Source organism: Triturus cristatus, chromosome 8 (genome assembly GCF_964204655.1).
Source record: "Triturus cristatus chromosome 8, aTriCri1.1, whole genome shotgun sequence".
In the NCBI taxonomy this organism is placed as follows: Eukaryota; Metazoa; Chordata; class Amphibia; order Caudata; family Salamandridae; genus Triturus; species Triturus cristatus.
Window position 1 is genome coordinate 324,115,634 of NC_140591.1, and position 26,312 is coordinate 324,141,945.

The following is a 26,312-nucleotide window of genomic DNA, read 5'->3' on the forward strand; positions in this document are numbered from 1 at the left end:
TTAACCTCTGGCAGTTGCTCGGAAAGAATTCCAACCAACAGTTTTTTGCTCACCATGCCACCTCAGATGAAACCTATTGAAATGCAAATGAGCAATGGTCTTTTTCAAATAGAAACAGTCCAATCCAAACTGCCAAGCCAGATCATCTGTGAACCAGAGCACAAGCAACCCAGGACTGGTTTTGGCCTGTTTGGCCTCTTCAGTTGGGTGCAGTATGTTTCCAGTGGCACGATGAGCACGAAACTCACACGAGGGCGTACCCCAGGCCACATAGGGTGCTACATCAGACACAAAAGGTGATAAGAAGAATGCTTGCAAATAATCTACCCCCTGGCAATTGCTCAGGGTAGATGATGAAGTCCTTATATGTACTGTTGAACAAGCTGTAGAGTGGCATCCTGCTCTGACAAATACTGTTCAATGCATATTGGTTGCTGTTCAGTACCATCGGGTAACTGCACCGCACTTATCTTGTAATAGCCAGTATTTGTCATCCAGACAATAGTATTATTTAAAGCCATAATAGTTTGGAATGCAGTGTTTTTTTAAAATTCTCAAAAAGTTTGGAGTGAAATTTGAAAAAGGGTCTTGGAAGCAAGAACAGTCTGTCAGATCAATAAGAATGAAAAAAGTGCAAGTGAAATAATAAAATAAATATATCGGGAAATAAGTTAAAACCATTTTAAAAGGTAACATTTTGTGCACATTGTTTGTTATGGATAAAAATTGTCCCTGCTTACAAAAAAGAAAAGAATTTAAGAAACAATAATTGTCGGCTGGGAAGAAAATCAAAATTGAAAGACCAATTATCTGGAATCTGTGCAGCTATCAGATATTTACTCCCATCAAATTTAAGCTTCCAATTTCTACCAACAACATGCATATCTAACAAGCAGTATTAAAGCCTTTACGTCTAGCTATAAAAAGCTACGCCAGACCTATTAGCTTTGCCAACAGCATTGTCCATACTTGCCTGCACTACACATGCTGACAGCTTATGGTAGACAGCAACATGAAAAATACAAACTAGGATGCATTTCTAAGAAAAAGTAGAATAGTATATATGGCTTTACAAGTCTGAAAAAAAGCTATTATATACACCATCGATCTACAGCTTCAAGATATTTCTTTGAATACCAAATAATGCCATCAATGACAACTGAAATGTTACAATTTAATACAGTTAAAAAATTAGAACAAATGTTGTTCTTCACCTCAAATCCTTACTCCTGCCTTTGTAAGTGCAATTCAAATAGTGCTTGTCTCTCTTGAAGTGCTTGTCTGCAGCTGTATGTACCATTGCTTTCGTAGTGCATCGTCATAGAACCTGGGCAGAATGTGGCAGACTCTCCACTTGCTGGAGAAGCTCTGAGGCAGCAACTGCTTTAGCATGTTGGCTGCAACACAAGCCATCCTTGTAAGAAAGTATTTCATTCTCATATAATGTAAATATGTATGTTAATGCAGTATATAAGTCCGATCTTATTTCTGAAAAAAGAAAACATTTGTTGTCTTTTTTTAAAATTCTTTTTATTAAAATCTTAAGCAGAGCAATTCACAATTTGCACGTAGCCAAGTACATGCATTTCCATTGATATTTGAAAGCAACTCTGTATGTCTACAATACATTTTCACAGTTTCACGTAACTATCCCCTGGCCCCAATGAGGCCGAAGCTAGAGTGGGTCGATTTGTGTGAGCATTCCTCTTGTCTCTCTTTCAGGTCTTACTATTGTAGGGGGGCATATATTACTCCGATATGCATTCCATTTTCCCCACATTTGCTCCCATTTCTTTGGGCATCCCCTATTTTCATAGGCCACTTTCTCAGCCACCATGCACCAATCCATATCTTTTTTCCATTCACTCAACGTTGGTGTATTCGGCACTCCCATCTCCTAGCTATCTTAAGTTTGGTGATCATTATCCCCGTGTTTACCCACAGCTGTTGTTTGAGTGAGGTCTGTGGCGTCCCATATATGTAGGAGGCACCACTTGGGTAGCGGTTGCAGATCGGGCCCACATAATTCCTGCATACATCATATCACTGCCTCCCAATATGTTTTGATTGCTGGGCATTCCCGGGGTATATGATGAAAGGATCCCTTCCCATCTTCGCCATCTTCGTTAAGACGCTAGATGATACATACGTCCTGTGGAATATTTTTAATTGAATTAATTTGTTTGGAAGCCATGTTTGATTACCTTGGTGAGGCTATAGCCTCTTGCCAGTCTTCGTCTTCTAGTGTACGTAGATCTGCTTGACATTTAACATGGAGTTTTAAATGTGGGTCAGGGGAGTTTTTTTTTTTTTGTTTTTTGTTTTAAGTCCTCATTTATGCGATCTTAATAAAAGAAATGCAATCAGGTCCTCTTGAGTTTAGGCGCCCTTGGAATAGAGTTAGAGGCCTTGCTTCAATACCACCGATTCCATAGATCAAAACATTTTGATTCCTGCATCTATGAGCCAATGCTTTTGATCGCGGTGTTAAATCATTGGACAGCCCTTCCTACCCTACCATCTAACATTGTCCCATAAATCCCAATGCTCGGTACGTTTGCATACTCCTCTAGATTTATCCAAAGACCTAAATTTATGTACCGACCCCACCCATTCATGAATCGGAGGAGGAACGGGAAGTATCCACTTTAAACAAATTTCATGTCTCGCTATCAATATAAGTATAAATAAAAGAAGTTTCTGATTTTTTGTCAAATTAATTTTACCGCAGTCAAGGATACCCAGAATACCAAATATAACAGAGAAAGGTCTTACCTTAAAGGTCAAGTTTAAGCATTTACCAATAAGCTTGTCTACTTCATTCCATAACTGACCAAGTTGAGGGCAAGAGTAAAACATGTGGATGTCGTTTGCTTCTATCTCGCCACATTTTGGACATTTTTTCTTTATCTGGATACTCATTTTGGAGAGCTTCCCCGGAGTCCAATACGACCTATGCAGGGTATATAGATGATTTTTCCTCAATGGTGCAGGAATAGTAGTATGCCACAAATTAGTATAAGATACTTGCCATGCCTGTTGCAAGTCTTCAGCCGGAAAGATCTTCTTCCATTTATAGTCCGGTAAATCGTAATCCGATTCCTTCTTCTCTACCTGGGACCAATACCACTTCGCGACTTCTTTCTTTCCCGGGGCTTTATGAAGATTGTCCCCTACAATTGTAGAGTCTTCTGGTCCAAAGGCTTGCGATTTAACCCAGTTAGTCAATTGATAAAATTTGAACCTCGAGATTCAATTATTAGTTAGCATTACCAAATCTTCCCATGATTTTAGGATACCATTTTCTAAAAGATCACCCCATACTGTTATTCCAGATCTTTTCAAGGGAAGAGCTAAAGAATCCTGCAAGCATTCAGGAGTACCTGGCGAGTTCCATATCGGGGCTTGTGAACTATAATATGGGTAATTCCAAATTTTCCTTATGTCGGACCAAAGTTTACATGCTGCTCGCAGTACCTTCAATTTTATTTTCTTGAAGAATCTAGGATGACCGAATTTGTACAAGCAGTTAGTGTGATTGGTTATTGCTTTCCAATAGAGAGGGTACGAGGCGTAATCTAGGAAGAGATGTCTTATGTTTTTAAAGTGAAAAGCCCTATAATACATTAAGAGGTCTGGACTAGCGATCCCTCCTCGATGTTTTTTTACTCAGGTTTTTCCAGGCTATCCTAGATGTTTTAGTTGCCCAGATAAAGGAGTTCAGCTCACTTTGAATCTTCTTTATTTGAAGTGTGTTGAACTCCAGGGGGATTGCATTAAAAACGAAGGTAAACTTGGGCAAAATAGTCATCTTTATTGCATTGACTCTCCCTATGAAGGACAAGGATAAACATGACCATGATTTAAATAGTCTCCTCATTACTCTGATTTGTAGTAGCAAATTCACTTGAGCAATTTCATCAATGTTTTTTCGAATTTGTATCCCTAGATATCGAATTTCCCTCTTCGAGTCGTGCTGGGAAGGAGGTAGATTCCACTGCATGATCTCTGTTTTTTGTTGGTTTATTTGGTACCCAGAGATCTCCCCGAAATTTGTCAACATATTGTTCATGATGATAGATGTCTCTGTTAACTTATTTGAATAGACCATCAGGTCGTCGGCAAATAGTGCCACTCTCTTCTCCCAATTATTGAAACTAAAGGGGGTTTGTTACAAGTTTCCCGTAAGTAAGGGAGATGGCACTACAGTCCATGTATTCAGTTAATAGGCTGTCTTCTAGTTGGGTTGCCTCCAGCAGTGTTGTCTACTGTTGTATGGCTGATTGCAGCGTATCTCAGATTGAAGGTATTCGAAACAGTTCCTCGGTCGTTAGGTCATAGTCTTGCTGTAGTTTTAAAAACTGGACTACATCTCCTTCAGACCACATGTCTTTCATAGTAGAGATGCCAATCTGGTCCCATCTCTAGTTTTTGTGTGGCTATTGTAGGGGGCCTTCCGTCCCAAAGTAGATTTCTGATCTCATTATCTATTGCCCGGAAGTAGGAGTCCTGCATTCAGTATTGTGTATTTTGTAACACGTATAGGAATTTCGGGAGAGCCATCATTTTGAATAAAGCGGCATGTCCCGATAGGGAAAGAGGGAGTCATCGCCTGTGCTTGATATCCTTTTGCAATCGCTTTAGTGGGGCAGCCAGATTTTGCTCGTAGAAGAGCTCTGTGTCTTTAGTCACATATATTCCAAGATACTTGAAACCCTGTGTTGCACTTCCACTTCATAGTTGGCAGATAATCTCACGTTTCCCCTCTCAATATAAAGATGACTGCCTTGGACCAGTTGATTTTATATCCTTAATATTGGCCGAAGTTTGTGAAGATACCCAGCACTCTCTGGATAGATGCTCGTGGTGCGGCTGCGTAAGGTAACACTTCTGCATCCAAGTATATCCTGTCCTCCCAATCAGGGGCCCAGTTACTGCCAGCCTTGCTTCTCTTAAGCAAGGACTATAAGTACAAAATGCGTGTTTACGCACCGCTTGCAGGTTTTCAAAACACAGAAATAAAAGGCATTGTCATTTGCAAAGCCAATAGCTCCAACTCATGCAAATGCAAGACCTATTGCTTTGCAAATACTTGTATTTCTTATTAGCATTGGCAACTGCACTGGGTTGCCCAATCTGAGCAGGAATGTTTGGAGAGAGAAATGGCAGGTACATCTGCTGCAATGGACTTTCTTACTATCACTGCATATCTGATTGTCATTCTGAGATGTAAAGAAATGGTCATGGTTCGTAGTTGGTTAGGATCTGCAGTGGTGGACTAGATTAGAATCCTCTGACTGGACAGAAGTATGTAGCATATCGTCTTCATTTATCCTGTGCCTGTTTAGTTGGTGTTGGCTGGTTTGTGGGCTGGTATAATGCAGGGTGATGGACAAGACCCACAGCAGATATGTCTTAGCTTATTATAAGAGGATTAAGCAATATGAAGGAGTTATTTTGCAGCCTGAATGAACTATAATTGTCTGCTGACCACTGAGTGTTTTGGTATTAGCATTGGTGTGGACCAGAAGGGCTATATTTGACATTACAGTATAATAATGCGATTAGCCTTTCATAGCTTTCCTGGATATACAAAGTAATGTGTTATTTGGGCTGGTCCATAGCTGTGGTTGTAAACTGTAGATTGTACTTGAAGGTGCAATTATCATTGTTGGTTCTGTGGCAGAGTTGTGTGATTATGTAGTTATCTTGGAAATACTCATTTTCAACTCTCCTCTGAAGTATATATGCTCCTGAAGGGTTTATATCTAGCTTGGTAGTAAGTTCTTGGCAGCTGCTACTGAACATGCAGTGCCTCCTATGGATTTCCTATAGTAGTGTGGAATAATGATCTGTGGTGCAAGCCTGGAGAGCAGTGCCCTATTTGGTTTGTATTGCTTACATTTAACTTGTAGGGGCGTGGCTATGACGGCCGAGATGGTGGCTGTGTTTTGGAGCCACTCCTTAGGTCCTCACGCTAATCCGGTTGCATCTGCCACCTCACAGCATCTTTCCTCCCCCCTCCAAGTTCCGGGGCTGTCCCAAGGTTACCATGTGGAGGTCTGCTGGCTCGCACCAGGAGCTAGAGGTTGCACGCACACTGAGCCACAGGGGCTGCAGAGGACTGCAAGCCCAAAGCATGGCCTAACCGGATTGCTGCGGATTTCTGTGCCCTTGAGGGCTAGAGCTGGCTGGAGCTGCAAGGTGCTGACAGGAAGTGCTGCCATCCACCTGTATGGGGAAGCTGCCCTGGCTTTCATTGCTCATAAGAGAGAGGAGGAACTGAGGGATGGGGGAGTCCGGTGGAAACAACCCGAGCTGCGGTGATCATGATCTTGAAGCTGCAACCATGGCTGGTTTGGGAGCCGCTGGTTGGACAATCTGGATTTGATCCCCCTGCACCCTCACCAGCCTGCATTGCTGCCGGCTGCTGCAGGCCCCCCACTCCCATATGCAATCATTGACCAGCTTCCAGCTGCGGGCCTAGATTGTAGCGGCTCTTGGGAGTTTGGCTCCCCTCACTCCCTTTTTCATCACTCCACTGGTGCCCGTGGGCTAACCGCTATGGGGAGGCCCACCACTGGTGTCCATCCCGGTTAAACTCCGGCTCCATCGAGACCTTGCCTTGCCTGTGATGGCGGCTTGGGGCTCCTCATGTTGCCTGTCTTCAGCTGGTACTGCTCAAACTGGTGCTTTAGTGGAGGCACGTCTGTCCTGGCTGTTCATGCTCCCCCCCATCGGGGTAATTGGGCTGCAGGTGGTGGCGTGAGACCTCCTTCACTACACCCATGGCTGCCCTGGCAAGAATGAGATGAGACAGGCCACTGGCACTGGCCCAGACGAAGATGGACCAGTACACCAAACTGACCTCCTGCGCCCTTTAGGCTACTAGCAGCCCCCAGCAGTCACCGTCACCCCCTACATATTCCAACCTCACTACTAACCTTAATTCGATCCAGGACTTGAGGGAGGTGGTCAAAACTAAAGTGGGTGAGGTCCGAGTGGATGTGTCCTTGCTGCACCAAGATCTCCACAATGTCACTGATCGGGTGACGGAGGCAGAGGCCAGAGTATCCCCAGTGGAGGACGAGGTGGCTACCCTCAAGCTCCAGGTCTCCAGGCTGCTCTCTACTATGGCGATGCTTGAGGAGTGAGCTGAAGATGCAGAAAACTGGTTGTGGAAGAACAACCTTCGATTTGTCAGATTCCCAGTGGGTGTGGAGACCTCTGGCTGAGGTCCTGGCACACTGTTGTTGTGGGCACATAGGTCCTTGGCCCTTCGGCCACTGCTTGGGGCTCCACCCCATCCATTGATAGCGCTCATTCTCAACCACGAGACCATGAAAATATCCTCTGAGAAGCCAGGGTACATCAACACTTACGAAAAAGAGAGCTTCAGTAGCCAGAGGGGCCCAGGGAGGCAGTTTCCCTGATTGCGGGAGGTGCCCCTCATCTTTCCCCCCAAAGCCCTCCAGGAAGAGGGGATGGCTTGCTCCCTGAGGACTCGCTCCCACCCTCGTGGCCTGTGAGGCTCGGTGGGCTTGGACTGAGGAGAGGCAGGGGCGACGGCGTTGTTAAAGTCACCTTGCTGGTGGACACCCAAGATCTGTTCCAAACCCGGGATGTTGGCCTTGACACCACTGACATGAAACCCTGGCAGGACAATTGAGTGACTTTCATTCTGCCCAGAGTGCTCAAGAAGGTCAAGCGCGACTGAGCACAAGTTATTCTTGTAGCTCCTGACTGGGCACAAAGAGTCTGGTGTCCCAGGCCCTCAAACATGGCCATCGATCCTCCGATCAGACTGCCTCTTCGGGAGGATCTTCTGTCGCAGCAGGAGGAGATGGTCCTCCACCCAAACCTGTCCAGCCTCCACGCGTGGGGATTGAACAACGACAGTTGACAGCTTTTGACATTTCTCCCGAAGTCTTGGCAGGTAGGCGTTCCTCCACTAAAACGGTATACGCCTGTAGATGGAACAAATTTGTGGCATGGTGCGCAGCAAAGGCTGTGGATCCCCTTTCTGCCCCTCTGTCAGAGGTTCTCCTCTTCATTCTATCTTTGGTCCAGCAGGGCTCTGCTCTGGGAACCCTTAAAAGCTTTCTGCCATTTTGGCCTTTCTGCGCCTTCCCGATCAACCTTCTCTTTTCAAGTCCCCTATTGTAAATAGGTTTTCGAGGCATATGAGCTGCAGATTACACACTTTTGCATAGATCGCCATCTGGTGTTGGGCCCGGATGTTTGCGGTTTGTTTTTCCTCTTGGAAAGTCTTTGGAAGTCACGAGGTCGGTGACTCCTCCTTTGGATCGTATTGCGCATGGGCTTCGGCTCCATCCTCAGATTGTTTTTTTCCGCCATCGGGCTCGGATGTAATCTTCGCGCTCCGGTTCCGAACATTTCCAGTTCGACGATCGAAGCGGAATCCTCACCTCACATCGCGGTATTGTTTCGATCGCGATCTCCTCAATCAACGCACCTTCTCATCGACAAATTTTCGGTTCCAGTCGTCGACGGCGGCCTTCGGGCCTACCCAAGCTCCGGTCCCGGCTGATGGAAAGAACTCCATTCAAGAAGTGCCCTCGATGTGGGTCCAAATTCCCCCACAACGATCTTCATGAGGTGTGCAACCTCTGCCTCTTCCCTGAACACGAGGCTCGAGACTGTCCGGCCTGTAAGTCTTTCAGATCGAAAAAGACTATTCGGGACCGAAGAGCCAGACGAAACATGGCACACTCCTCGACCTCCGTTCCAGTCGATATCTTCGGAGACGGCATCGAAGATCCGGGACAGCAGCGCACCGAAGAGGACCTCGTCAGGGCTTCCGAGGCCGACGACTCAGATGTGGAGGACATCACTCCGGCGCAGAGGGTCGTGAGTAATATACCCCCACCCGCGCCAACACCCAAAAAGGCTTTGGTCACGCCTTCGCCTCTGGGCCTAGGCAAGACCAGAGACACTGCTTCACACACCCCACCTTCGGGCCCGGTGAAGAAGCCAAATAAGCCTTCCGGCGACTCGGGCTCGAGCCAGCCTGCCACCGGTGCCGAGAAACACACTTCGGCACCGAAAAAGAAACCGGCCTCTACCTCGACACCGAGCTCCGCACCGAAGTCCTCGGGGTAGAAACCCAGCGCTTCCGTACCGACGCCATCTTCGGTACCGACCAAACCCCATAAGGCCCTCGGCACCGACACTTCCAAGCCGAAGCCCACCTCGGCGCCGACCAAGAAATTGGAGGTTCCCAAGCCCAGTGCTAAGCAAACTGGCACGTACAAGCCTAAAAAGTCATCGGCCCCGAAAACTTCGGCGCCGACGGACCAAACACTGTCACAGGAACTATTTACACTGGATCCCTTACAAAAAACTCTCACCAGGGATCCAAAAACTGGACATTTGGCACTCTCTTCCAAAAAGAGACATTTGGACAAACCGGCTCCACCTCCAAAGAGGAAGGACTCTGCTAACTCCCTTTTCAGAATACCTTCCCCACCTCCTCCACCTCCTCCACCTCCGCCCCCTCAGCCTTCCCCACCCCCACCTCATCGCTCTCCGACCCCGTCTCCAGACGATGATGATCAGGGGGACCCATATCACGATACAGGGGATGTGCCCCAAGACCCCACCCCTACAGGATCCCCAGACCCATGGGACGGCTACAATAACCCAGATATTCCCGACGTCCCACAAGATGACCTTTACCCTTCCAGGCCATCTCCACCGGAAGACTCATTAGGCTTCCACCACCTACTTCAAAGGGAGGCACACTGTCATGGGGTAGAGTTACACTCTGACCCAGTGGAGGAGGATTTCCTCCTCGACACATTTGATACCACACATAAGTCTACCTCCATACTACCTATGCTCAAGGGGGTGGTAAAACATGCGCCAGAGGTTTTTAAAGACCCAGTCAGGGCCAGGGTCATTAACCCACGCATAGAGAAAAAGTACAAAGCTGCCCCCACAGATCCTGCCTATATCAAAGGGCCAGCGCCACTGGATTTCCTAGTGGTTTCCACTGCACGAAAAAGGTCAAATTCCCAGGCGTCAGGCGAAGCACCACCACCTGACAAAGAGTCAAAGCTACTGGACGCGTCAGGAAAGCGCACTGCGTCACAGGCAGCCAATATATGGCGTATCGCCAACACCCAAGCGCTATTGGCCAGATACGATAGGGCGCATTATGATGAATTAGAAACCATAATGCACCACCTCCCTGAAAGATACAAAACTAGGGCCAATGAATTAATTCAAGAGGGTAAAACAATAACTAACAACTCTATATGCTGTGCCTTAGATGCAGCAGACACAGCCTCCAGGACCATTAATACTAGCGTCGTCCTCCGTCGCCATGCTTGGCTAAGAATATCAGGTATTAAACCAGAGGTACAAGCCTCCATCCTGAATCATCCCTTTGACCAAGAGCACCTATTCGGCCCAAAGGTAGATGAGGCCCTCAAAAAAATGAAGAAGGACACCGATACAGCGAAGTCCATGGGAGCCCTGCAGTCACACCCTCCAAGGCGCTCTTTTCGCTGCTCTTCCTTTCGGAGTACATCTAGAGGCTACTCCTCAGATAGCGCGTCCACTTCCTACAAATCCCCCACTCAGTCCACCTTCACAAGGGGTTATCAAAGAGGCGGCTATAGGGGAAATAATAATAAAGGCAGAGGCAAAACAAATACCGCCCGCTCTGCCACACCGCCTACCCAATGACTTCCCCCCGCTCCCTCCAGACCATCCCACTCCGGTCGGGGGCAGACTTCAAAATTTCCTTCATGTCTGGGAGACTATCACCTCAGACAAGTGGGTGACCCAAATTATTCGGTCAGGATACTGCCTGAAATTAACATCCACCCCCCCAAACATTTCACCCAGGCAACACCCAATGTCACAAGAACATTCCACATTACAAAAACAGGAGGTAATCTCCCTCCTACAAAAACATGCAATAGAACAAGTTCCTGTCAATCAGCAAAATTTAGGGGTCTGCTCCCTATATTTTCTAATACCAAAAAGGGACGAGACTCTACGACCTATTCTAGATCTCCGGCCCCTAAACACATACATACATTCAGACCATTTTCACATGGTAACGCTTCAGCAGGTGCTTCCGCTCCTCTCCCAGAACGGCTTCCTCACCACACTGGACTTGAAAGACGCATACTTCCACATTCCAGTACACCATGCTCACAGAAAGTAACTCAGATTTGTAGTGGACGGGCAACACTACCAGTTCAAGGTGCTCCCATTCGGAGTCACAACAGCACCACGGGTATTCACCAAGTGCCTAGCGGTAGTGGCGGCACACCTCAGAAGACCGCACATTCACGTCTTCCCATACTTGGACGACTGGCTGATAAAAGCCACGTCCTACAACCAATGTGTACACCACACCGCCACTACAATCCAACTACTTCACCAACTAGGCTTCACGGTGAACCACCAAAAGTCGAAACTAACACCATCCCACATAAAATAATACCTCGGTGCCACCATAGACACCTCAAAAGCAATAGCCTACCCCAATCCGGCCAGGACTGCAAGCATTCAGGCTTTGCGACACAGATTCATACTTCAACACTCCCTTCCAGCAATAGTGTTTATGCAACTGATAGGGATGATGGCCTCTTGCATTTTCATAGTGCCCCACGCAAGACTCCAGATGCGTCCACTCCAAGAGTGCTTAGCGCGCCAATGGAACCAGGCCCAGGGGCAACTGACAGATCTGGTGTTGGTAGACGGTCGCACCCATCGCTCTCTGCAGTGGTGGAACACCACAAACCTTTCCAAAGGTCGACCGTTCCTGGACCCGGTTCCACAAATAATACTAACAGACGCATCGCTCTCCGGCTGGGGAGCTCATCTATTACACCTCACAATGCAGGGCACATGGACGCCGCAACAAAAGTTACTCCATATCAACCATCTGGAGTTACTAGCAATCTCTCTAGCCCTAAAATCTTTTCAGGCACAGATTTCAGGCAAGGCAGTCCTCATTCGCACAGACAACATGACGGCCATGTATTACATTCAAAAACAAGGCGGCACACAATCTCCACAGCTCTCTCAACTAGCACAGAGCATATGGAGATGGGCAATTCCACACAAAATCTTTCTCCTAGCTCAACATGTCCCAGGAGTCCAAAACACCATGGCAGATCTGCTCAGCAGACAGACGCAACAGATCCACGAGTGGGAACTTCACCCGCAGGTTCTTCACCCGTTCTTTCAAACGTGGGGGCATCCACAAATAGACCTATTCGCCACCCACAAAAACAAAAAATGCCCAAGCTTCGCCGCCAGATACCCACACCCATTGTCCAAAGGAAATGCGATATGGATGAACTGGTCAGGCAAATTTGCGTACGCTTTTCCACCTCTCCCACTAATTCCATTAGTGGTGTGAAAGCTACAACAACATTCCCTCACGCTGATCCTAGTAGCTCCAACATGGGCCAGACAACCGTGGTACACCACGCTGCTGGAACTCTCGGTAGTACCACACCAAAAGCTACACCTCTCACCATGCCTCCTAACCCAGAACCATGGAGAGATCAGGCACCCGGACCCAGCTCATCTCAACCTTGCAATCTGGTTCCTGAAATCCTAGAATTCGGATACCTAAACCTTCCACCTGACTGTATGAACGTCATCAGAGAAGCTAGACGCCCTACCACTATAGCCTGCTCCGCTGCCAAGTGGAAAAGATTTGTTGTTTATTGCCATAACAACACAATCAATCCTCTAGACATGTCTATACAACACATCATATGCTACTTACTCCACCTACAAAGGTGTAATCTAGCATATACCTCCATTCGGCTACACCTCGCCGCTATTGCAGCTTACCTACAAAACAGGCAGCACCTATCCCTTTTCAGAGTACCTGCCATTAAAGCCTTCATGGAAGGCCTAAATAGAATAATTCCCCCCAGAGTACCACCCTCACCTGTGTGGAACTTAAATATCGTTCTCACAAGGCTAATGGGGCCGCCCTTAGAACCTTTGCATAAATGCGAACTGCAATTTCTCACATGGAAAACAGCTTTCCTTGTAGCCATCACTTCCCTTAGAAGGGTCAGTGAGATACAAGCACTTACCTTAGCACCTTTTCTTCAAATGCACCAGAATAAGGTTGTTCTCCGTACCAACCCAAAATTCCTACCTAAAGTCATTTCCCCTTTTCACCTAAACCAATCTGTAGAATTTCCGGTATTTTTCTCGCAACCTCAGACTGTTGCAGAAAGGGCTCTACACACGCTAGATGTCAAATGAGCCTTACTTTACTATATCCAAAGAACACAACCTTTCAGAAAGACCAAACAACTGTTTGTCTCTTTCTCTCCACCACACAAGGGCAACCCCATCTCAAAATCAGGGATAGCTAGGTGGATTGTAAAATGCATCCAGATTTGCTACCACAAAGCAAAACTAACGCTATCCGTTCCCCCTAAAGCCCATTCTACACGAAAGATAGGGGCTTCTATGGCTTTTCTAGCAAAGCAGCTACATGGTCAACACCGCACACTTTCATTAAACACTACTGTGTAGATGTGCAAACCAAGCAACAAGCTAGTGTGGGCCAGGCTGTACTAAAAACACTATTTCAAACCACTGCAACAGATACCGGTGGTCGCCGCTAAGGTTGGGAACTGCTATACAGTCTATGCAAAAGTGTGTAATCTGCAGCTCATATGCCTCGAACGGAATATGCTACTTGCCAGTATGCATCTGTTCTTGGCATGTAGAGCTGCAGATCTACACACGCCCACCCACCTCCCTGGCTACCTGTATCTGTTCCAGTCTATCTTATTTAGATACAACACACATGGGTTTCTTCACTGTTATTACTACGCTCCATCTTTCCCTGCTGGCGGAAAACAATCTGAGGATGGAGCCGAAGCCCATGCGCAATACGAAGTCACCGACCTCGTGACTTCCAAAGACTTTCCAAGAGGAAAAACAAACTGCAAACATCCGGGCCCAACACCAGATGGCGATCTATGCAAAAGTGTGTAGATCTGCAGCTCTACATGCCAAGAACAGATGCATACTGGTAAGTAGCATATTCCTTCTTAAGGGCATTATTCACCTCTTTCCTCCTATTCCTTTCTTAATGCCCTAGTGGGAATTGAATCTGGGCTTAACTTACCTTATGTGTGCTCCCTTCGAGCAACTACATAATTGTCCTCTCAGACTCTTGACTTTAAATACTGCTTTTCTGGTTGCCATCACCGCTGCTCACAGTGAGCTTCAGGCTCTAGCTTCTAAGCCTCCTTTCCTTGCTGTCCATCCGGACAAGGTTGTCCTTCGAACTAGACCTTCTTTTCTTCTCAAAGTGCTTACCTCTTTCCACATAGCTCAGACCATCACTTTGCCCACCTTCTTCCGCCCCGCATCCTTCCAAGGAGGAGACACTCCACTGTCTGGATCCAAAACGTGTGTTATCATTTGTGAGAAGTTGGCCTGATATATGATGTCACTAATTCTAGTGTACACCTTGTATCAGTCCAAACAACCCTTATGGTGATTGGTTGTAAAGTCAACCTTATAGACCAGCTATCCTAGTGGTAGCATGGACAAGAGCAGTCTTAGGCTAAACTCTGAATGGCATGTGAAGCCAGCTGTTATACCATATGTAATCCCTGGAATACCAAATGAAAGGACACCACAACAGATATGTATAAAAATAGAATGTATTTATTCTAGGCAAACCCTCAGCACTCTTTATTAGATTCGAGGTAAGTACAACACAGTCTTATTTAAGCATACATTAAGTCACACAGGTAAGTAATACAGTTAGGCCCTAGGGGCCACGCAAACCATATACTAAGTAAGTGGTATAAGAACCACTGTCACGAACACCGGATAGGCCTAGGCCTAGGGAATCGCTGGGGCTACACTACACTACCAGAGGTTAGGAAGTGGGAGGCCCACGGGATTCAGGTGCAGAGTGGAAACACTCACGCGTAATGCGTAAAAGTCGATAGAATCACTAGCAGTTAGAAATAAACAGTTTTAGGACACTTCTGGTATAGCTAGAAAGTCGAGACTCGGAAACTAGACCCTAGGATAGTCAATACCCTTTTGAGTACCCAAGTTACCTAGCCCACGGGCTGCGGGTGCATAGGTGTGAACTTGCGTCGGGTTTCGTCGTGGACTTCTATGGATGCCTGAAGGAACCAGGCGATGTCGTGAAGATGCAGGTGAAGAGGTGAAGCTTGTCGTACCAGGAGACGTCGAGGACGACCAGGAGGTGAGCTGTCCCACGAAGGCTCTTGCTGTCGGCGGCGTCGATGTCGAGTCAGGACCCAACAAGTCTTGGCAAGCGGAACCCACGCAGGATGGAGGACTTGCTTCTGGTGCAGACCAGGAAGGTCTGGGGTGCTTCTCTTTCACAGAGGAGCGGGTGCCAGTCTGGAGGACCCGGACCAGCAAGATGATAAGAAAGGTTAGTCGTCGCAGAGGCTACTAGCCAGCGGGCCAGCAACCGGACAACACGTCGAGCAACACAGGTGCAGAAGGGCCCCACGCAGAACACGTGAAGTGTGGGGAGCCGATATTCTTTGCAGATGGTGCTCGGGAGTGGGGCTTCTCAATTCCCCAAGCACAGCCTCGAGGGAGCCTCGGAAGTCGCGCTAGTCAGTTACTAGCCACTTTTCCCAAGTCGCCGGTCCCACGTCCCTCGTCGCCTCCACGGGTCTCAGCTTCGCTGGAGATGTGGATCTGGTTCAGATGTGTCTGGAAGTCTCGGCGCTGGTCAGTCTCTGCAGTCGTCCCTCGTAGGATTCAGTCGCAAAGGAAGCAGCGGTCGCTGGATGGTGCCTGGTTGCCCAGGGTGGTCACTCATTGGCCACAAGGGAGATTTCTTCAGTCTTCTTCCTGAGGTCGAATGTCGAAGGTCCAGAGTTTCTGTTCAAGTTGCAGATTCAGGTTAATCTAATTTAGCAGGGCCCAACTAGCTACTAATATACTGGGCTAGTGGGCTGGGCTACCTGCAAGGTCCCTCCTATGGGTGGGACCAGGAAGGGGAGTGGCTACACCCCCTTTCCTTTGTCCAGTTTCGCGCCAGAGCTGGGGCTGGAGTGCCCCAGCACCGGTTTGAACGGACTATGCATGGAGCACCTTGTGTGCCCCAAGCATGTCTCATTCCTTTCAGCCCTCCCTGCCCCAATACACTAAAGTCTGTCTGGGGAGGTGCTAGCACCTCCCCAAGCAGGAAACCTATTGTCCAGGCCTCCCTGGCTGGGAGGGATCCCAGCAGCAAGAGGTCAGACTCGTGTCTGTGGCAGCAGCATCCATTTTGTGATGCTGAGGCTTTGGTGAGAGTTAAACAGCAAAGTAGGATTTTAACATGTCTCTCCCTCTAGAAGGGAGGAATAATATCCTCATCACCAGAAATGGTATGGGGGTATTATTCCAAAGTGTTAGACACCTTACACGACATGTTTTGATAAAGCCAAACCATAGTTACCATAACCGTTTAAGATTAAAAGGTACTTTAAGAGTATTTGGTAGGCTATATCATAGAACAGCTATAAGGACATGGTTCCGAAAGCTGCAGACAGGCTCAGCTCATGCTAGAGCACCATCTCACATGTTACCAAGCACTCTGCCTCCAGGATTGTTAAGGCCTGCCATAGGAGTGGCTGATAGGTACACATGTGTCTATTTAAGGGTAGATATAGGTATACTATATCTAAGCAAGGGGTGATTACACGACCTTGCCCCAGCTGAGTGATCAGCCAGTTGTGTCTGATTGGAAGGCCAGACCAGGGGTGGCATAATACATGCTGCAGCCCCTGGGAGGCCTAGGGTACACCTATGCCCTGGGTACCTAGGGTACACTGTACAGGGTCCAATAAGGTGATCCTTACCAATTGGGTATGTACCTAGGGTACATGGAGTCCATTTTAAAGAGAGAGCAGACAGCCTGAGACCCTGAATGGCAGGATCTCAGGCCAACTAAGTTGAAAAACCAGCTAGACACTAGGCAAAAAGTTGGGGGTGACCATAGTCAGATATTCACCTTCCTACATCATTTTATCTGGATCTCGCAAAACAATTCTAGGTGGATGATTGACTCTTTGTTGGCTATGTGGGCGCCAAGAAAGGTCGGGCCGTGCGAAAACGGACCATCTCTCAATGGGTCCTCCTTTGCATTAAGATCTGTTATTCCTTTTGCAAAAAAAGGAACTTCAGGTAGGACTGCACACCCATTCCACCAGGACGACGGCAGCCACTACTGCTTTGGGACGTGGAGTTCCTCTCAGTGACATCTGCCAGGCAGATACGTGGGCATCACTGCACATGTTCACTAAACATTACTGCCTGGATAGCCAAGTCCAGAGAGATGACTTCAGTTCTCCAGGACTTTCTGGTGTGAACTTAGTTCTCAGACCTACCTCGGGGGTTGGTATTGCTGGGGTATCTATTCTAAGGTAAGGAATCTATAACGAATAGTCTCTTTCAGATGAACCAGTTACTTACCTTCAGCAACGATATAGCTGTAAGAGACATATATCAGTTACAGATTGCTTACCGCCCCACCCATCCTCCACGTTCTGCGAAGTGACTTCTAGAGTGAGGTATTCCCTTTCAGAGCCCTACGTTTGCCCACCAGTGGTCAGTTTGTTGCATGGCTCTGCTCTTCTGGTGTAGAATGTTGTGTAATAGAACGGACGTCAGCACGCAGGGGCGGCGTCTAAGTAGATACCACTATGTCATCCTGGCTATCACGACGCCGAGGACAAATGCGGAGTCGACTGACGCACATGGGTACTGCTGAGGACATTTTTTCCAGATCCAGTCTTACTCCTGCAGGTAATTCTAAGGTAAGGAATCCATAACTAATATATGTCTCTTACAGATATATCGTTACCCAAGGTAAGTAACTTGTTCATCACTCACCTTGGAGAAGTTTGGGCAAGCACTGGCATACAGACATTTCAGGAGCTGCAGGAGCAATACCAGCTCTCCTACACCCAGTTCCATATGTACCTGCAGCTGCGGTAGCGCCCTTAGCCAGTATTCCACCCGACACACAAGTTTTCCTGATTATTAAACGCCTCATGGCTAAACTGTTGATGGGGAAACTGGGTAAGGGAGCCATCACCCAGATCTATAGTTCTCTAGTTATCAATGCTCCAGACCGCTTCATTTGGCTACGGAGGAGGTGGGAAGCATCTGTAGCTGAGCTCAAGGATGAGGAGTGGCACAAGGCTAGATTGGTCCCAGGGGTATTGGCTGTCTCCGCACGCCTCCGGTTGGTCAAGCTTAATACACATTACGTACATGACAACCATGCGGCTCAACTGAGCTGGGAGGATTTTCCTGGCCAACTGTGCTGGCTGTTCACTACCAGGGGCAAATGTTTTCCACTTAGCGTGGTCATGCCCAGGGCTGACTCCCTTTTGGGAGGAGATCGGAAGAGAGCTCTCTGCAATTCTGGGCCGCTAGTTCACTCTCAACCCCAGGGTTGCTTTGTTGGGGTTGCTGCAGAATGTGGCTGGGCAGAAGATGCAACTCATTTTTATTGGGTTAGCAACACAAGATATTGCCCGCATATGGAGGTCCCCAAATCCCCCATTGGTGGTGGAGTGGTGAAAGGGGGGGGGGTGTATTGGTGAGCTCAGGAAGAGCGACCCATATATGAGGTTCTAGGCTGACCTCGTCAACACGAGAAAATTTGGGGCAGGTAGTGTATTTACTACGGACTGTACGTGCGGATTAGCAGAATGACATTGTGTATGTACTTACAGTGTTGGCTTGATAGGCTGTGGTCATGTTTGTTTCTTTTGTTGTTGCTCCAAAATCAATAAAATTGGTTATAAAACAAAAAGTAACTTGTAGGTATAGTGGTCCTTTTTCTTGGGAGGCTCTGTATGAAAAGTAGAGTGGCTTGAACATTGCAGTTCTACATATAGGTATCCAGGGGACTGGTCATGTGTTCTCTTGGCTGGAGGCAGAGAAGGAGTCTTGTGTCACCATTTTATGGATTAGTTGTATTTTACATATGATGAAACTGGGTGAGCCAAGGGATAGACTTTTGGATTACACTCATTTACAGGTTACAAATATGAAGATGGCCTGTAGCTTTTGTTGGTGTCCAAGGTAGTAGCTACAGCAGTGTTTTCATTGTGAAGAAGGTGCTCTTGTTTGTTATTGACATGTGATATCAAGGATAGGTCTGAATCCATGGACACCATTAGGTTTCTCTCTGTCTTTGTGGTGTTGAGCTTTAGGTGCTTATTTATGCATGCATTTATGGCATGAAGGCAGTTGTTAAGTTTTGATTTGTAGATGTCTTTTGGACGAATTTTAAAAATGATTTGTGTGTCCTCGTTTCATAGTTGTTACAGGTGAGATAGAATGATTTAATAAGGTCTGGTAAGGGCGTTAGGTGGATGCTGAATAATAGAGGAAATATGAGGGATGTTGGGTGTGAGGAGCTTGTGTGAAAAGCGGTAGATATGTTGTGCTTTGCCTGTCTCTAAGGTAAGAAACACTTAATTTTAGAGCATTTTCATGCACTCTGAGTGATGGAGTCTTTGTACTAGCATGTGGTGGTGGGCAGTGCTAAATGCTGCTGATAGGTCCAGAAGCAATAGGGCAGCCACTTCATCCCGAAAGTACTAGGTCATCCCAAATGGATATGATGGCTGATGCTGTGCCTCTGCATGTTCTGCAGCTGGATCCCCATACATTTTGGAAGCTGAATAAATACCTTTCTATGAAATAGTTTTCCTAGTAATGGGATGTTTGTTATTGGTGGGTAGTTTTCTGGGTCCGATGGGTTGTGTTTTTTCTTATTAGCTATTTTCATAATTAAAAGGTGGCTACCGCCTTCCATCACATTGTGTCGCACAACTAGGAGGCCATCTTAAAAGAATGAATACCTTGTTTTCTATAACTTTTAAGACTTCCTGTCGCTGCTACTGCTTTACCAGTGCCAACTTATTTTAAAAGCATTTGATATTGTCAAAGTTAATCCCAGCAGCTACCATGCAGTGGGAGAGGGATGCATAGGAGGGAAGGAAGACTAAGAAAATGATGCACTAAGAGGCAAAAGAAAGTGCTGCGGGCAACATTCAGAAAATCACCAAGCCTGCCACTTACTGCTTGGTGCACCATGGAGGAGTCATGGGGATTCGTAGCCAGAATTGGGAGGGAGGGTGGTAGGGGATAGACTGGGTGGGGAGGTCCAGGGAGCGAAAGAAAGAGCACAAATGGTTTTTAACTGCACACAACGCAGAGGAAGTGTCAGGATAGGCACTTCCATGGAGGGCTAAATCAAAAATGAAACCTACAAATAGTCCACGACATCAGCAGTGGAAAGATGTATATTAACTCAAAAGTGAAGGTAATTCTTCAGGTGTGGGATAGATACAGTAATAGGGAGTAAAGCCACCTTTTGGACACGCGCAGTCCCTTTCTGAGCCGTTTTGGTTATGATAGTGTGTACCATGCAGGGCTCTTGAGTAGTGGCCATCCTGTTGCATAGAGGATTCCCGTTCATGGTGTAAGGGATAAAAAGCAGAAGACTGAGGTAGACAAGGAACCCATCCTTTAAGGAGTAAGAGCCCACTCTATGTAGTATTTTGTACGGTGTTGTCTATAGCATGACAAAAGTACTTGGACAGTAATGGGTTTGAGGGCTGGGGTCACTGTAATGATCAAAAGTGAGGTTCGATATTCAACTAGGGCATCCCACCCATGCAATTAGAAAGTGGCCTTCAGGGAATTCCTGGTGGAACAGTGATGCAGGTGGTAAGCAGTGAATCATAATGAGATTTCACTGTGCACAGTCACAAAGTAGTCATTTGCCACCTTGTTTGACCTGTGTACTTCGTGCATTTCAAACCACTGTTGATATGGTGAATAGAAGTCTTCGTTCAGTGCTACAGTTGATGACGCTGATGCGCACCTTATCTGTTTGGGCATAGATTGCTTCTAAGTTTCATATTTAGTTTTAGGTTTGTCATGTAATGTGTACTGTAGTATGTGCCATGAATGTAAGAGAACATTGAATCCTTTACAGTGTATTGCAGTATTAGCTCTCATGCTATTTTTGGACTTTGACCCTCTCTTCCACAGGAACATCTTCTTACTCATGACTAGTTCTGATGCCTTTAAGAATGTTGTGAAAATTATGAAAAAGATGTATCGTCTTGCTAGTTTGTCATTGAGAGCATGTAGTCACTTTCTTGTGTTTTCTTAATTTCCTCATGTGTCAGAACCTTAAATAACATGGTCCCAGGGTCCACATTTGGTGGAGCAAGTTATCTGAGTACCAGTGCCATAATCTACAATGCCTTCCATCTTGATTTTGCTATTCATAATGTCTTAATTGCTTTATTTGATGTTGTATTGTAGATCATGTACAAAGGGGTGTACTCGGTTATATTGTCCTGTTGATCCAGTCCCTTTACTGATTTTAGGTCTCATGCATCAGATGCAACAGATTACTCCTACCCTCCTACTCCCAATCACTCACTTCATCAGCAGCAAGGAGTTTCTGCCTACGGAGCTGTGGATGGACAACAGTATATGGGAGCAAATCCAGCACAAGAGCACGACTACAGACCATCTTCAGGCACTCTGAGGCATGCAACTCTAAACAGACCTCTGCAGCCACCTCCTCCACCACCTCAGATTTCAGAAGGACAACAGAACTCTGTGCATTTAGCAACAGCTGAATATGGGTAAAACTCCTAATTTACAATTCATTTTGTTTAAAGATGGATAACAGAGCTAAAATTACTTAAGATGGATAAATCCTTTAAGTGCCTGATTATTTTTCTTTAGAGACCTGTTGGTCAGGTTTAAAATCCAATATGCCTCACGTAAGCCTTTCGGGGTTATAGAAAAGAGCACTATTATGTTGAGTGCAAACAACAACTTTTACAGCACTGTGAAATTCCAAACCTTTTGCAGCATGAGCTATAGTTAAAAAAAAAAAAAAACTTGCAGTGCAATTCTTGTCAAATATGATCTGTTTTCTGATACACAGCCTTCACTTGGATCATATAGAAAACTGCGCATCAAATCTTCCTCGGAGGCCATGGGGCAGGCAGGGGCTACTGGGCCACACAGGGGCTACTGGGCCACAGCTGTTGCTGATGTTTTTTGTCTTTACCGTCCTGTGGCCGGTGTTGCTGATGTTTTTTGTCTCTACTGCCGGTCCTACTGTGGCTGTCCAAACCGGGCCAAGTACAACCCTCTCAGCACTTGACCCTCAGTGGTAGCAGTGACAAGCAGTCACTGGCTTTCCTTGGAGGTTACTTTGCAGGTACTCTGGCTCAGCACTCTACACTACATTCAGCAACTAAGTAAGATAATTGTCCAGCCCAGTGCTTCTCTTTGACAAAGACAAGTACTTATTTAGACCAAAAAGTACTACTCCACAACCATGCTTGGAACCTGACCTGCCTTTGCGGGTTTCATGGGCTTGAAAAAAGGGCTCCCAATATAGGCATTCTAACCACCCCCTCTCTTCTTCCTTCTCTAGGGTCTTTGAGTTGCTTGTTGCATGATGTCTAGATTAGGTGCTGCACCCCACTCTCTTGGCACAAATATTTTTCTTGGCTTCCTCTTCCTTGTTGTGCAGTGCTATGGCAGTGGCTTCACTTGCAGTCAGCAGGAGCACTGTGCATGGCATGCGCAGGGAGCTTGTGGGTGCTCACAGCAGGAGTGGGTTTGTGGCCTGGGGCCTCTTCTGGGCTCCAGTGTTCGATTGGCACAGGTGAACCTCATGGGTTATTTAAACCTGGTTCTGTCACTTCGGAGAAACACTATCATATTGCGAACTCCCCAGTTTTAGGCGGTTGGCAGTTCTCAGCTTCTGGTGTGGGTCTCTGGCGCTGATGAGACACTTGCTGCTATGAAGGGGCACAATGGCAGTAGTCCGGTCCGGTCAGGTACAAAATTGTTCGGCACCACAGCCGTCAAGATCTAACTTTTGCACGGGGTCCCTCGAGGCAACGACCTTGCTCTTCCAAGTAGTACTTCTACCTGGGCACTCTTGGAAGCAGTGCCAGGTTTCTTAGTTATATGGGATATCTTTCTTGGTAAAGAGGTTTTTAGTCTTTACTTCAAGGCATTCTGTACCGCAAAGCATAGGGTCAGTTGTGTAGCAGTCATGCCGTCTGGGGTCACCGGCACACAGAAGGTGCCACATAGCAGGTGTCTATCCTGGTTTCAGTCCACCAGCAAATCATCTGCACATTTCAGAAATTACACGGCTTCTGTGACGATTTGGAAGTTGGATAAGCGATCTTGATCACACCACTAGCGCAGCATGAGAGTTACTGGTGGATGGACCCTTGGGGATGGGAACATATAACCTAGGCAATTAAATGGTCAAACATTGACTCGTGTTATACGAGTTCTTTTTATGTTGACATAAAACGAACTTGTCCACTATCCAGCCACTATGTCTTAACACAAAACAAACTGTCCATATTTATATTTAATTGTGCTGTATGTCTAAAGTATTTGTATTGAAGTGTTTTTTGTATGTATAAATGTATTTTTTGTCTTCAATATGCTGTCAGATATAGTATGTTTGATTATTTTGACAACATTGTTTTTATTATGAATTTACATTAATAAAATGAAGCTTTTAATTAAAAATAAATTCAGTACACTGAGTCTATATGTATATTAATGAGTTTGACACAAGTCAATGTTTGACCATTTAATTGCCTAGGTTATATTTTCCCATCTGTAATTTCCCTGCCCTAGGACTAAGTGTGCTTTGCAGGGGGTCCCTTTGTTTCTCAGTCGGATGGGCCATTGGGCCCAGGGTCTACTACTTCATTCCTTTAAAATGGTCAGCATGTCCTGAGGGTTGGTGCACTCCTTCTCTCTCGCTCAGGCAGCATTCCATGGTTCCCAGGGCAAGACTGCAATTCTTCCTTCACGTCTAACTACAGGTAATGTCCTCTAACTTCTGAGGAAACTGTTTGTCAGGCATACACCAACCGTAGATGCGCACTGGTCTTCTCAGTACTCTAGGAATCGCCCCCTCCTCAGCTTGTGAGAGCTTTTAACTGTAACAAGTGGATCAGCAACCCCCACTTTCATCTACAGGTGGCAGACAGGTGATGTGGATTCCCTATCTGCCTTGGGAGAACCGATTTGGGCCAGTTCCCTTTTCATGTTTTGAGTGATGTTCATCACAGCAGAGCTTTCTCCACTTTGGAGCACCAACAACTAAGGCACACAGAGGTGTGAGGAGTCTGAACCTCGACTATTTGACAGTGAGCAAGAAGATAGACAGAGGAGAGCCACTCCCATTCAATCAATCAATCAATCAGAACATTTCTAAAGCGCACTACTCACCCGTGAGGGTCTCAAGGCACTGGCGGGGGGGCGGGTCTCTGCTACTGCTCGAATAGCCAGGTCTTGAGTAGCCTCTTGAAGGTTAGTAGGTCCTGGGTCTGCCGTAGGAGGATGGGGAGGGAGTTCCAGGTCTTGGTGGTGAGGTGAGAGAACGATCTGCCGCCGGTGGTTGCTCTTCGGATGCGGGGGACGGTGGCGAGGTCGGCGGAGCGGAGCTGGTGGTTCGGGGTGTAGAAGGTGAGTCGTCTGTAGAGGTATGCTGGTCCGGTGTTGTGGAGTGCCTTGTATGCATGGGTGAGGAGCTTGAAGGTGATCCTCTTGTTGACCGGAAGCCAGTGCAGGTCTTTCAGGTGGGGTGTGATGTGGCTGTGGCGAGGGATTTCGGGGATCAGGCGTGCAGAGGCGTTATGTATGCGTTGTAATCGTTTCAGGAGTTTGGTAGAGGTTCCTGCTTAGAGGGCGTATCTGTAGTCCAGCCTGCTGCTGACTAGGACCTGTAGATCTTGCGAAGCATGCAGAGGGTGTTGAAGCAGGAGGACGAGACGGCGTTGACTTGCTTGGCCACGGAGAGTGTTGAGTCAAGGGTAAACCCCAGGTTGCGTGCGTGGTCGGTGGGTGTCGGTGCTGCTCCCAGTGCGGTTGGCCACCAGGAGTCGTGCCAGGCTGAGGGGGTGGAGCCGAGGATGAGGACCTCCGTCTTGTCTGAGTTCAGCTTCAGGCGGCTGTTCTTCATCCACTCGGCGTCGGCTTTCATTCCTTCGGGGAGGTTGGTTTTGGCAGTGAGGGGATCCTTGATGAGGGAGAGGATCAGCTGGGTGTCATTGGCATATGAGAGGATGTTGAGATCGTGCAGTCGGACGACACGGGCGAGCGGAGCCATGTAGACGTTGAACAATGTCGGGCTGAGGGATGATCCTTGGGGTACGCCACAGATGATCTCGGAGTCTTTGGAACGGAAAGGGGGAGGCGAACGCTCTGGGTTCTGCCAGAGAGGAAGGAGGTGGTCCATTCCAGAGCCTTGTCTTGGATCCCTGCGTTGTGGAGGCGTGTGCGTAGGTTGCGGTGGCAGACAGTGTGGAAGGCGGCTGATAGGTCCAGGAGGATGAGAGCCGCGGTTTCGCCGTTGTCCAGCAGGGCCCTGATGTCATCGGTGGCGGCGATGAGGGCAGTTTCGGTACTGTGGTTGCTGCGGAACCTGGACTGGGACGGGTCAGGATGCTGTTCTCCTCGAGGTAGCGGGTCAGCTGTCTGTTGACGGTCTTCTCGATGACCTTTGCCGGGAACGGGAGCAGGGAGATGGGCCGGAAGTTCTTGAGGTCCCTCGGATCCGCCTTGGGTTTCTTGAGTAAGGTGTTGATCTCTGCGTGCTTTTAGCTCTCCGGGAAGGTCGCGATCTCAAAGGAGATGTTGATGGCCTTGCGGAGATGGGGTGCGATGGTGGCGCTAGCTTTGTTGAAGAAGTGGCGTGGGCATGGGTCTGAGAGCAGGAGTGGATGGTGTTCATGATTATGACGGTGTTGTAGTCGTTTATGTTGGTGCAGGTGAGCAGGGGATCGATGAGGGTGGTGGCCGTGGGGTCTGAGGTGTCGATGGCTGTCGAGGCGGTCAGGTTATTGAAGCTGTCGTGGATGTCTGCGATCTTGCGATGGAAGAAGGTGGCAAGGGAGTCGCACAGGTCTTGCGATGGTGGGATGTCGTTGGTGTTGGAGCTGGGGTTGGAGAGTTCCTTCACGATGTTGAAGAGCTCTTTGCTGTTGTGTGCTTTGTTGTCGAGGCGGTCCTTGAAGGAGGCCTTTTTGGCAGATCTGATGAGGTGATGGTGTCTGCGGATGGCGTTCTTGTGGGCTGTGTAGCTCTCCGGTGTCTGTTCATGGTGCCATTTCTTCTCTAGTTTACGTCCTGTTTGCTTGGAGGCCTGGAGGTCCGCGGTGAACCAGCTGGCATTCTTGTTAGTGCGTCTGTTGGAG

General features: G+C 47.4%; 1 protein-coding gene across 5 annotated transcripts in view; it reads left to right on the top strand.

The window, feature by feature from the left end:
- The window catches only part of WASF3 (WASP family member 3), a 182,948-nt gene that overhangs the window by 111,739 nt on the left and 44,897 nt on the right, over positions 1–26,312 (top strand). For all 5 annotated transcript variants that reach the window (XM_085621619.1, XM_085621617.1, XM_085621618.1 and 2 more), the window contains one exon: positions 21,441–21,704. In XM_085621619.1, the coding sequence (XP_085477745.1) occupies positions 21,441–21,704 (264 nt within the window). The remainder of the gene's footprint in view (positions 1–21,440; positions 21,705–26,312) is intronic.